Source organism: Carica papaya, chromosome 4, assembly GCF_054855325.1.
Source record: "Carica papaya isolate Zhongbai chromosome 4, ASM5485532v1, whole genome shotgun sequence".
NCBI classification, from domain to species: Eukaryota; Viridiplantae; Streptophyta; class Magnoliopsida; order Brassicales; family Caricaceae; genus Carica; species Carica papaya.
The window spans coordinates 4043265-4055269 of NC_142312.1; the positions used below are offsets into that span (position 1 = coordinate 4043265).

Here is a 12005-nt window from a genome sequence, read left to right on the forward strand (position 1 = left end):
GAACATGTGTATACATATAGTTTGCAGGTACTCATGACCAGTTTACTATCTGGTTAAATAATTTTGATTAGCAGCTTTTTTGGGACATGGTTGTTAGATAATTTTTTATTTTCACATGGGATTGTTGTTTGAAAAACAGTGATGATGGTTGTGGTCCTGATTAATATTATGGTTGCTGGATTTTTAATTGTGTTAGGTCCTCTCCACTTGTTCATCTAAACCCTTTATTTAATTTTCCTTTGGCTAAAAAATGAAGAATAAGAGTCATAATAACCCGAACGATTATTTAATATACAAGTGTCATAATTACGTTGATAAAATTCGAATACAAAGCTTGCAACAACAACAATACCGATAACAGTTTATGTTACGATGATGCATTCTTGTTATATTTTGTACGGACTTAATCTTAATGTACAAAAGCGAGCTCGAAAATATTCCTTTTCTAGTAAGAAAAATTTTGCAGCTTGGTATTTGAAGTGGTCACGTCCACCTCCCAACGATAATAATAATGGCACCTAAAGCTTCTTCCAACTGTACTGTTTCATTTTCATGTCCATTAAACTTATGTGGTTGTATTATTGAAAGCTGAGTATTAATGAAAATTAAAGAAACAGATAATCAAGTTTTTAACCTGTTATGGTTATTCCAACTAGAACATAATTTTTTTTAATCCAAAAACATAATAAACACAGTAAAAACTTACCCCCCAACTTAATTTTCAGTTGAATTGAACTGTTTCTATATAAAATATATTGAAGAACAATTTGTTAAAAATATGAACACCAGTCCTCTAGATGCGAATGAAAACGATATTCATCTCGTTAACTTAAAAAAAAAAAACGAACGTATACGTGTCCGATTGGAAATCAAAATCATGGAGGCAAATCACACGTTTAAAGTTTAAACATATATTGCAGATATAAAACATTAATCGAGAATGATAAAATATAAAAATACACATATGTAGCTAACATGAAATATAAACTCACTACAAAGAACTTTATATATTGAATATTCTAGCAACTCTCCTGAGCAAGTTGAATTGATTAGGTAGAATTTGGTGGTTAGATTCTCATAGAGTGAGAGAAAATATATGAATTAAATTTTCTGAGCCAATGTTTTCTTTTCTTTGAAAACATCTTGATTGGTTGGGATTAATGAAAGTTTTGATTTTTTTTAATTAGATTGTAAAGTTGGGTGCAGCTAAATATGATTTTAATATTCTTACTTACAAATAATATACTTATAAAATATATCTGTTTATCATAAACAGATTCGTTGTTCTTAATTTTAATTTACTTTAATTGTTATTTAAACAAATTAAAGTTATATTTTGATCTAAATAATGATATCATTTTTTTTTTATATATTCATAAAATTTTGAAAAATTTAAATATCTCAAAAATTAATAGAGGTATACGAATTTATCAACGAACTGCAATTCTCTATATACATCTTACTTACAATAATATACTTGTAAAATATATATGTTTATCATAAAGAGATTCGTTGTTCTTGATTTTAATTTACTTCAATTGTTATTTGAACAAATTAAAGTTATATCTTGATCTAAATAATGAGAGCATTTTTCTTTTATATATTCATGAAGTTTTGAAAAATCTAAATATCTCAGAGATTAATAGAGGTATACGAATTTATCAAGAAACTGCAATTCTTCATATACATCAGAAAAGGGTATAGGAAAGCTTGAATTCAATTTATATATTGATGAATATAAACGCAATTGAAACTCATAGGGAGATACATATTTATGTATTTGTAAGACTATTTATTAGTTTTTAAAGTTCAAGCTCTTCCATAGATGAATCGTATATTCAAGAAAAAATGGTGAATTAAAATAAAAGAACTTATCCCACTCATGAATAAATATTTCATAGCACCCTGGTTGAAGGAATAAATTAGGTGTGGGAGATAATGAGAATGCCTTATTTTCTAATTGCTCAAAGTCAAAGGGAAAATTTTGAACACACGAGTTACTAGTATTTTCTCTCAATTCTGAAGCTCCTACTCACAATCACAAAGTCTTTAGTGTGAATATCCAGAATGTATGTTATCATGGATTCTAAAACTAGTATGACTTAGAATAAAAGAAAAAGAAAAAGAGATGATCGAAATGATGAAGATGCAGAAATGGCAAATGTTTTACCTTGAAGACAGATTTCATTAATAGAATTCTGAATAACCGTCTCGTGTATCTGAATTTGATTTAGGGCTAATTATCACTTCGGTTCCGTAGTTTTTGTCTTTGAAAACTCTGCTTTGTTACAACTTTGTTTGGAAATGAACATGTACATTTAGCTAGTGGGAAATTTTGGTTTTCTTCTGCAGATTTAGTACTGAACAAAAGGAGCTAAAATAAATTGACTGAAATATTTTTGGTAATTTGAGAACTTGTAATAAAAACAATTAGTACTACTTTGTGTAATTTGATGTGATTTTTTGCTGTATAACTATGAGACTTGCCTGGTAAGATTGCTTCTGTTCTTTCTTGAGGGCTTCTTAATGAAGAAGCACTGACCAAAAAGAAAGGGAAAAGCTTGTCTTCTTGAGTATTCATTCTTTCATACTTTTAAATGGAATTTAAAACAAAAGTCTAGAGAGAAACAAGTGTGATCATACCTGCACCGATTCACCAGATTCCATCAAAGGAATATTGTTTTAAGTTGGACTTGAGTTCATAAAAACTTCAAGAATTATAGAAGACTTCATAAATTTCTTCCTTTGGATGTGTTTGGATAGTTTAGATATTATATGCTTGAAGCTTTCTAAAGATTTCTCCTTTAATTGGAAAGGAACAAAGCCAACAGCAAGTTTATTATGGGTATAAATTCATTCCATTTTGTCTTTGACAAATTGGAGAAGGCCGTCAAGCATTGGTACAGATATGAAGTTCTTCTCGCAAATTCCAGTTTTCTTCTCCTTCTCTTCATTGGTTTTATCTTCTCTGTTACTACTTATGCATGCTTCTTGTCCCAAAGGTGTCCTACCACTTACCCAGAACAGAACAGTTGCAGCAATTATCGTATTTGGTGATTCCATTGTTGATCCTGGAAACAATAACCATATCCGCACTATGATCAAGTGTAATTTCCCACCATATGGTAGGGATTTTCCCGAGGGAAAACCAACCGGAAGGTTTAGTAATGGAAAAATCCCCTCAGACTTATTAGGTACATTAGAACTGAACAATTCTTATTTATGTAAATCTAATATTCAGATTCTTTATCTTAAGATTTCTCAAACAACTTTTCAGCCGAAGGATTTGGAATTAAGGAATTTTTGCCAGCTTATCTTGACCCAAATCTACAGTTTCATGACCTTCTTACTGGCGTGAGTTTTGCTTCTGGTGGTGCTGGATATGATCCTCTCACATCTAAACTAATGGTAGCCTAAATATAATTTTTTTTCTCTCTTTCCCTCAATCCAATTTCAGAAAGAAAATTCTCTCCTTAATAATTTTTATCTGTTTTCAGTCTGTTTTATCGTTACCGGATCAGCTAGAACTGTTCAGAGATTACTTAGTGAAGATAAGGTCAGAATTAGGAGAAGATGCAGCTTCAACTATATTATCTAAAGGCATTTTCATAGTCTGCACAGGAAGTGATGATATTGCAAATACTTATCTTTCAACTCCATTCAGAAAACACCATTATGATATTGACTCATACACTGATTTCTTGGTTGATTCAGCTTCAAGATTCTTGCAGGTTAGGCTTCGTTTTCAACTTAGATGTCAACTTTGTTGCTTCTGCGAAGCAATATAGCTTCCTTATTTCATAAGCATATGCATTTTAACAAACAAAATAGATTATCCATTCATACTGTTAGCATTTTTGTTTTCACAGGTAAATTCATTTTTGATAATGAACTTTTCTTATAACATACGTAAAATTAGATAAGAATTTTTGACTAAATTCTTTTAAAAAAATTTATTTATTCCAAACACTACGTTCACACTGAATATAGCATAATGCAGAAATTATCATTTTCAAGTGTAGTGTTTGTATTCGTTTTTTTGTTAAAATTCTATCCGAACGTCAATATATCCAAAGAAGACTTGAACCTTCAAAACAAATGTAGTAAAAGAGCCTGACGACTAGAGTGAAAGAGTGATAATTTCTGAGTTAGGTATCACTCATTAATGATTGACAAGAAAAACAAAATGGCAGGAACTTCATGGAACAGGAGCAAAAAAAATTGGAGTAGTTAGCCTACCGCCAATTGGGTGTGTTCCATCACAGAGAACATTACATGGTGGAAATGGAAGAAGGTGCGTTGAGTCCGGCAATGATGCTGCACTGGTATTCAATTCCAAGATTTCAGCAGAGCTGGATTCACTCGGTGGAAAATTTCCAGGCTCCAAGTGGGTCTATCTTGATATCTACAACATAACACTTACACTAATGCAGAACAACACTCAATACGGTAATCAAACCCGTATGCCTATCCAGATTGTGAAAGGAAAAGCATTCGCCTATCCAGATAAACATTTAAATAAATTCCGATATCATTTTGTGAAAATATTGGCTTTTGATTCAGGTTTCCAAGTGACAGATAAAGGATGCTGTGCCAGGGGAAATATAGAGGTCAGCCGATTGTGTAATCGTTTTAATCAGCGCCGTTCATGCAAAGATGCCTCGAAATACTTATTCTGGGACAGTTATCATCCAACTGAGAAGGGGTACAAGTTCATTACCTCTTACATGCTCGATACCTATGCAAGTAAATTCTTTTAAATGACTGTATGACTATCCCAAGAGACTGCAGTTTATTACGCATTTGACTCATCCATGAATAATGCCGCTCCTTTTTGTTATTGCTATTTTGCAATTTGGCATTCTTAAGGATCTTGCTCTTATTGCTTAATCAAATAAAAGCTAGCAAATGTATTTTATCTTCATTCTTAAAGCAGAATACACATACAATAATACAAATATGCAAATCTATATAGCAAATAACCCATTGAAGAACTGGTTCCAAACTACTAACCCATTGCAATAGTCATGTTGATGGTTATGAATCAAGATGATGTATGCAAGAGAGTTCTGAGATAGAAAAACTAGCGAAGAAACTGAAGATGCCACTACCTGGATTCCATTGAGAAGAAACAAAGTAGATATTCTTTCAATTTCAAACATATATGAAGATATACATGTGACTAGTTCAAATACATTATTCCAACAAACACTGTCTAAATTTTGCCAACCCCTATTGCAAATTGGAGTTGCATATAACCTAGCACTGACCCATGAAAGCTACAAAATTTGCATACTCCCTGCCTAACTACAAGCAAACTACGGAAAGCACTGCAAACTATACACACAGAAAACAAGAGGCAATGAGATAGATACTAGGCTCAATCAGCGAAGCTTATTCTGAGCAACAGCCTGACACAATTCCTCCTCATAGAATAATACTCGGTTTGAAGCCAAAGATTTGCATAAGGGCCTGGGCAGAACAGAAGGAACCATACACCTTGAATGGAATGCTGGATCTTGAAAGAGAACAGCAGTAATCTGCCTCACATCTGAGATTTTAATGCGAGAAGGCGGTCGAGGACCATGCTTTGGTGCTTTTGGGGTGTGGGGGCTTGGAATGATAACACACTTCCCATCTCCTTTGCTGCACTCAATTGAAAACTTTGTAAGAAACAAACTGGAGGAGCATGAAAATTAAACTTCAAATGTTTAGATTAGGCTAGAAGCTTTTTTACCTAACAAAAGGCCAGTGTTCAGTTGGCCTTGGAGTCATGGTTCTCAACATCTCCTGTCGAGAGCGATCTGGCGTAGTGAAATTAAAATGGAATTGTCTAGCAAGCAAAACCTGTTTCATCAAATAAACTAAAAAGTTCCAACCATAGTTCTTCCAGTGAATATAAACAGTTCCATCCATCTCTCTACAGATGGCCAAGTACAACGAAGGACAAAGAGAGAGCAAGAGAACAGGAGTCTTACAGCTTTTCTGATTCTTTGAGAGACATGAAAAACTGCCCTCAGTTGGTCATGGTGCAGATGACATAGTATTTTGACCTCAAATATGACAAATAAATTGAAATTAATAACCAATAAGCAAAAAAAGACCAGCAAAAAGTACTGAGCCAAATAGCATCAACATTGAAATGAAAACAATATATTTTCTAAATTAAAAGGAGATAGAAAAATAAAAAAATAAGGTTCAAACATCCTTTTGAAAAGTATTGCAAATCCAATGTGTCATTAGAGAGTCAAAAACACATGACAACAGCCAACTGTATAATGGAGCGAACATTTCATGTTCATACCAACATAAAAGAGCGAACATTTCATGTTCATACGAACATGAGAACAGAAAACAGTGAACCTAAGGATTCCAAGATAAATGTGTATAAATGAAAGGGAAGCAAAATGAAGCAATGTAAGCAATACCAGCAAATCCATAGGCAGAGACTCGAGCCTTGACTCAGAATCATATTCCTCCATACGAGGTGTCTTTGGTGTTCTTACCAAAGCATTCTGTTTCAGAACATCCACAGGTGATAACATTAAAGGGCTTTTGTCCATAACCTTACTTTGTACTGCATGATCATTATGCTCTGCATTCTTTGCAGCCATCAAGGCCACACTTTTCTTCCCTAGGTCCGCATATGATTTGACAGCTGTGGCCTTATTGTACCGAAACTGTGCAAGAGCACCTGGCTTCAAATACTTGTTGCTCGAGTTTTTTAATCGCCTTTTCTGTTTGGGGGTTTTTGACTCCCGATCTTTTGGAGACACTTTCCCCATACCTTTCTTCTTTATCAAAACTTGTCCCTTCAGTCTTCTGCGGCAACAGTTCAGAACTTTAGTTCTATCCCGTCATAAATTGTTGATTTTCAAATGCCAAGAATCTAAGCAACCAACAAACAGTTCAAAGAAATCATTCACTAAGAACTAATAATAAGATTTTCAGGTAGAACTCGCAATAAATCTAAGAATCGGGGATAAGCTTAACAAAACAATTTTCTTCGAAAAAATTTGTTATTATCAGTTCACAAACAAACCAAATGATCAAGAGATTGTACCAATTAAACCATATCCACTGCCACCATCAATTAATATCTGCAGAATAAACTGGTCTTTGTGAAGAACAATTCCACGAAGATAAATTAAAAGTGCTGGATGTGTTTAGGAGAGCCAAACTTCCTTAAACCAATATTCTAAATTCTATTCTTAGCCTGCTAATAAGGCTAAAATCTTGATCAGAAATCTACAGGCTTAATGCAAGCACTGGATTCCAATCAGGACAAGTTAGAATCCAAAAGAAACCCTAAGTACAAACCCCATACCATCGCAAATTACACATAAGAACAATCAAACCGCACTAGATATAATCCTAAAACGATCAAAATCAGGAGAAAAACCATAACAATTCCAAAGCATAACCGATGAGCAGGAAAAAAAAATCCGTAAAATCGAGTGACATTAGAAACAAGAGAAGTAATAACCTGAAATTGACGTAGATTCGTTCTGCATAAACCCAAGAAATTAACAGAGCTGCTCGGTTGAAGAAGAGAATAGTGTGTATAGAGAGAGAAAGGAAGAAGAGTTCGTAGAGATGGAGGGAGAATTGGAGATAGGGAGGGAAGAAATGTATCCGCTAGGGTTTTTTTCTTTTTGCTCTTTATTTGAATTTCTTTTGGTTGCCGCCAAATTTTTCAACAACAGTTACCAAAGAGAATTAAAAATATAAATTTACAGAATCAGATCTAGTTGTATGTCCACGTGGACGTATTTTATTGGACGAAAATTCTGTGGGTTCCCGTGAGTGTCTTTTATTGCTTAGGTCGCTGGGCCACATCGGACGGCGCAGATTCCGTCTCTCGGATTAGATTTAGGCCCTGCGAAGGTGGGATTTTTATTAATTTCAAAATTGGAAATTTTAGAGGGAAAAAATCATTATATTTTGTATAATTACTAAACTGTCCTGAACCTCCACTGGCTTACGTCAAATCCTTCGTTGTCTGCTCTCAAAATAAAAATATTTTTTTGTTGACTAAATTGTGCACCGGACAGAATCCAATGACCACTAATTTGGAAATAACCGGAGAATCCGATGAGGAATTTATAATTTAATCTAATTTTTATATGAAGGGTATTTTAGGTATTTCAATTCAGTTTAGGCTGAATGTGGGGCCCAAATCAAACGCTTACGTATGACCCCATCAATGCCTCGAAAGGACGAATTAATCCCTTTCACGCGCCATTAATTACACGTGACCAACGCTCTCATTGGCCGTTGAGGGCGAGGCGTTTATCCTTTTGTTAATAAATTAATTAAATGAAAACACAATAAATTTTTCACTTTCTATAAAATAATATTATTTTTGAAATAAAAATTCATACACAAATAAAAAGCTAATCGATAAACAATAATTAATTATAACACAATTCAACTCGTACTTGTAATTTTTATCTTAAGTTTAATAATAATTAATAAATAATATAATTTTATCTTGCTCCAGTATATGCACGCTAATGGGACAAGTATGTTTCTCTTTGTAGTTTACCTTCATATTTTTATATCATGCGAGTTATAACAGTTTTAAATAATTTATTTGATGTCTCATAATGGAGAAAAAAATATCTATTGTAGAAAGTCTGTTATAATTTTTAAAAAAAATTAAAAAAAAAAAACTTATTGAAAGCTAATACTAAGTTTATAGAATGCATAAGAGTTAAGCGCTTGGAATAGAGCATCAACGTGTCACCAAAGCCTAAATTGTTTCTTAACATTTAATTGATTTTTACAATCCTATCCAACTATAAATATGAATATCTTTTTCTTTATTTCAATGTCCTTTTTAGTAGAGTTGATTTTTAGGTCTTCTCCTCACTATGAGCTAAAGAGTCAAATGAAGTTATTACAATGAGAATTTAACTATATAATATATGAATAAAATATATTTCAATTAAAAATAAAAATATACATACTATTTTTCATGTATAATTTAAGTTTGAAAATGTCTTATGGTAAATGAATTTGTGATGTGAGCCCAATGAGAACAAACTCAACCCACTTAAGAATGTCAGATTTTAGCCCAAAGGGGGTAACCATTTTCTTTATGGGCTTCGGCAAAAACCAGTTTTATTTTTTCGCATGTTATATTATTATTATTTTTAGATATAATACAATATATATATATTTATTAATTTTATGTTCCATTAAAATTGAAACAAAATTAGAGATAATTATTTAATCAAAACCCATTGATTAATACATATGAGCATTTCAACTTACTAGATACTCCATAGATAAATTTTCACATATAATGTTAATAATATAGTAAAATTATAAGCCAAGCAAATAAAATATTATTATTTGAGCATTGTAAATTTATAACATGTTTCACTTTATGACAAATATTATGTCAAAAAATATACAAGAACAAATTATTTACCACTTTAAATTATTTTTTAATATAACATGATATTATATTTATTAATACGTCAATAACAAGTACATAATAAAATATAACAGCGTAATAAAACAAGTGCATAACAGCTGGCTGTAACGAGGAAGTGATACGCACTAATAGTATTAGCACATACTTGTAAAGTATTTATTTAATTAATTAATTAACAAAAACATTCCTAGATTTCAAGTGACCCACTTGCTGTGTATACCAAATTGGATCAAAAAATTATATTTATGCTGTGAATTAATTAAGGTCCATGAATATTCCCACTAAATCACATGGAGAGGAAAATGCCAAACATAAAAAATATAATTTCAGAAATGCAAGACAAACTTTAGGTACCACCACTATTGTTATATATAATTAAGTAGGTGTTAATTTATAAATGTAAAGGGTACTAGGATTCTGCAACCTGACTAGACCTCTATATATATACATACATATATATAAATGGGTCATGAAAGAAAAAGAGTCCATATAATGTTGCAAATTAAAATGCTTAAGATGGTGGGTCTGAACTTGATTATGGAGCACGCTAAATGCTTAATATAGACAACCTTTTCGGCTGTGCAGGGAGAAAGAGAGCCGAAACATATTTAAGGCACCAAATTATGGAGTCAATTTCACCTTTTGTGTTCCTCGGATGGACCAAACAATTTCATAATTTGGGTTCAATCACAAAACAGGAGGGAATCACCCAACAACCAAAGCTGACATGCCATGTCTCCAGTCTATACATACACGGCCATATAGTCCATACATATACGAAGTATATACATACGCGAATAGATATACGATATGATAAACCCGTAATGCACTGTGTTTGTATTTTAAAAAATAAGACTTATTTAGTTGGTGGGAATACGGGACATGGGTTGATGAGTAAGTAGCTGACAAATTGAAGCCTCTGTTTTAATATAACATATAATGGTTATTACAAATATTTTTCAGGGTATTTGTTATTTTATAGGAGAAAATTTTAATAATATAATTTTTTTTATTATTTTGGATTAATACCCAAGTTTTTAAAATTTTATAGTTAATTAAAAATGACTTAATTAATTATTTATAATTTTAAAAATAAAAATAAATTACGCAACAGACAATGCGCTGTGCGTCACGGGTGGTGACAACTCACAAGCCAGTAGTTCGTTATGCCGTTTTCAGTTGCGGCTGCGTTTTGTTCGGTTCTTCCGTTTCTTTAATTAATTAATTGATTAATTAATTACTAAGTTAGTACCTCCAGCCAGCTCTTCTTTCATTTATTCAGTCCGTTTTTGCCGCCTAATCACGTGCAGTTAAATGTTAATTAATTTTCTTTATATATGAAGAAATCCTGATTAAGCGGTTTTAACACTTAATTACTGTTGGCAAGTAGCAATCAAATTATCTCTTGTGGAGTTACTTTGCAGAACATCTCTTTTTCTAATTTCAGATATTTTTTCCACAAATATTATATTTGCTTCTTTACGTTTTTTTTCCATTTCTTTCTTTGTTTTTATTTAAATACTTCAATAATATGCATATAATCTGTTTGTATATATATATACATATATAACTATTCAATTTTTTTTTATATCCGTCCAATTTTCACACTTTTTTAAAACTACTTATTTTTATTTTTATTTACATTTAGCTATATTTTTTTGAGTTTTTTTTATATTTTATTCATTTTTTAAAATGAAATCATTATATATTTTAGATTAATGTATACAATTGTCTATATTTTTATAACGTCATGAAATCAACTTAAAAAATATAATCTTAATTTTATTAAATATTTATATTATATTTCTATTCCGATTATATAATTTAAAATTTTAACTAAATTCAGCGGAAACATATTCATTTGAAGGATATCAACTATATATTTCATACAATTAGAGTGGTTTTTGGTATAATAATAAACTAATAATATTTATCTTAATAATTAATAATAAATATATTTGAAATTAAATCAAGTTTTATTCGTATTTAAACTAATAACTACTAACTACTACTTACTTAAACAGTGTATATATTATTAATTTAATAATAAATTATGAATATCAATTGGATTGTACTGTCATATTTATTTTTATATTTTTATTATTAATATATGTGTAATGTACAATTAATTAATATATAAATTTATTAAAACAATAATTATAATTAATATCCGATTATAGTGTGTCAAATCAAATAATAATTAATTATTTTAATAAAAAAATATTTAATTATAACAAAAGGCATGCCTAATGATTTAGATAACATGTTTCAATTCCCCATCATTAATAAGGAATGAGCAGACAGAGAGTTCGATCAACACAGCAGGATGATGAACCACAAAAACGACGTTCACACGTGTCGTTCGGGATGTGTCAACCTCGCACCATTAATGGGTCCACGTGCGAGTTTTCCCCTCGCTTCGATTGCTGCTCCTCTTATTATATTTTAATAAATAAATTTATATTTATTTGTGAAATTTTTGCATCAATAATTCAAATTTCCTTTGGGGAAAACAGAACCACCATACACTCCTCTAATAAACGCATTAATTTTTAGCCTA

The 12005-nt window shown here is 31.2% G+C and overlaps 2 protein-coding genes across 7 annotated transcripts; one reads left to right on the forward strand and one right to left on the reverse strand.

The window, feature by feature from the left end:
• Nucleotides 1–2210: 2210 nt before the first annotated feature.
• Nucleotides 2211–4840, forward strand: LOC110822381 (GDSL esterase/lipase At3g14820-like). Of its 3 annotated transcripts, none has more exons than XM_088217453.1 (5): nucleotides 2212–2900; nucleotides 3003–3194; nucleotides 3278–3408; nucleotides 3498–3731; nucleotides 4194–4840. In XM_088217453.1, the coding sequence occupies exons 2-5, from the start codon at nucleotides 3098–3100 to the stop codon at nucleotides 4758–4760; spliced, it is 1029 nt and encodes a 342-aa protein (XP_088073579.1). In that variant the 5' UTR covers nucleotides 2212–2900; nucleotides 3003–3097; the 3' UTR covers nucleotides 4761–4840. The 3 variants fall into 3 exon arrangements, with proteins under 3 accessions (XP_088073578.1, XP_088073579.1, XP_021908178.2); XM_022052486.2 differs by having other exon boundaries at nucleotides 2241–3194; nucleotides 4194–4449; nucleotides 4564–4840; XM_088217452.1 differs by having other exon boundaries at nucleotides 2211–3194.
• A 281-nt stretch (nucleotides 4841–5121) lies between these two features.
• FBS4 (F-box family protein) lies at nucleotides 5122–7701 on the reverse strand. 4 transcript variants are annotated; one of them, XM_088217454.1, is made up of 6 exons: nucleotides 7487–7701; nucleotides 7064–7100; nucleotides 6429–6822; nucleotides 5979–6053; nucleotides 5738–5847; nucleotides 5122–5646 (listed from the first exon to the last, which is right to left on the reverse strand). In XM_088217454.1, the coding sequence occupies exons 3-6, from the start codon at nucleotides 6783–6785 to the stop codon at nucleotides 5385–5387; spliced, it is 804 nt and encodes a 267-aa protein (XP_088073580.1). In that variant the 5' UTR covers nucleotides 6786–6822; nucleotides 7064–7100; nucleotides 7487–7701; the 3' UTR covers nucleotides 5122–5384. The 4 variants fall into 4 exon arrangements, with proteins under 4 accessions (XP_088073580.1, XP_021908103.1, XP_021908104.1 ...); XM_022052411.2 differs by having other exon boundaries at nucleotides 6429–6889; XM_022052412.2 differs by lacking the exon at nucleotides 7064–7100.
• Between the last annotated feature and the right edge of the window lie 4304 nt (nucleotides 7702–12005).

Bases quoted from the DNA above. Each gene is read 5' to 3' on its own strand.
- LOC110822381 (XM_088217452.1), top strand. From the start codon at position 2,909: ATGAAGTTCTTCTCGCAAATTCCAGTTTTCTTCTCCTTCTCTTCATTG. The intron at 3,195-3,277 runs GTACATTAGAAC...ACAACTTTTCAG, and splicing joins AATCCCCTCAGACTTATTAG to CCGAAGGATTTGGAATTAAG. The intron at 3,409-3,497 runs GTAGCCTAAATA...ATCTGTTTTCAG, and splicing joins CTCTCACATCTAAACTAATG to TCTGTTTTATCGTTACCGGA.
- FBS4 (XM_022052412.2), bottom strand. From the start codon at position 6,785: ATGGGGAAAGTGTCTCCAAAAGATCGGGAGTCAAAAACCCCCAAACAG. The intron at 6,054-6,428 runs GTATTGCTTACA...GTCATATTTGAG, and splicing joins CTCTGCCTATGGATTTGCTG to GTCAAAATACTATGTCATCT. The intron at 5,848-5,978 runs GTAAGACTCCTG...TTGATGAAACAG, and splicing joins CTCAAAGAATCAGAAAAGCT to GTTTTGCTTGCTAGACAATT.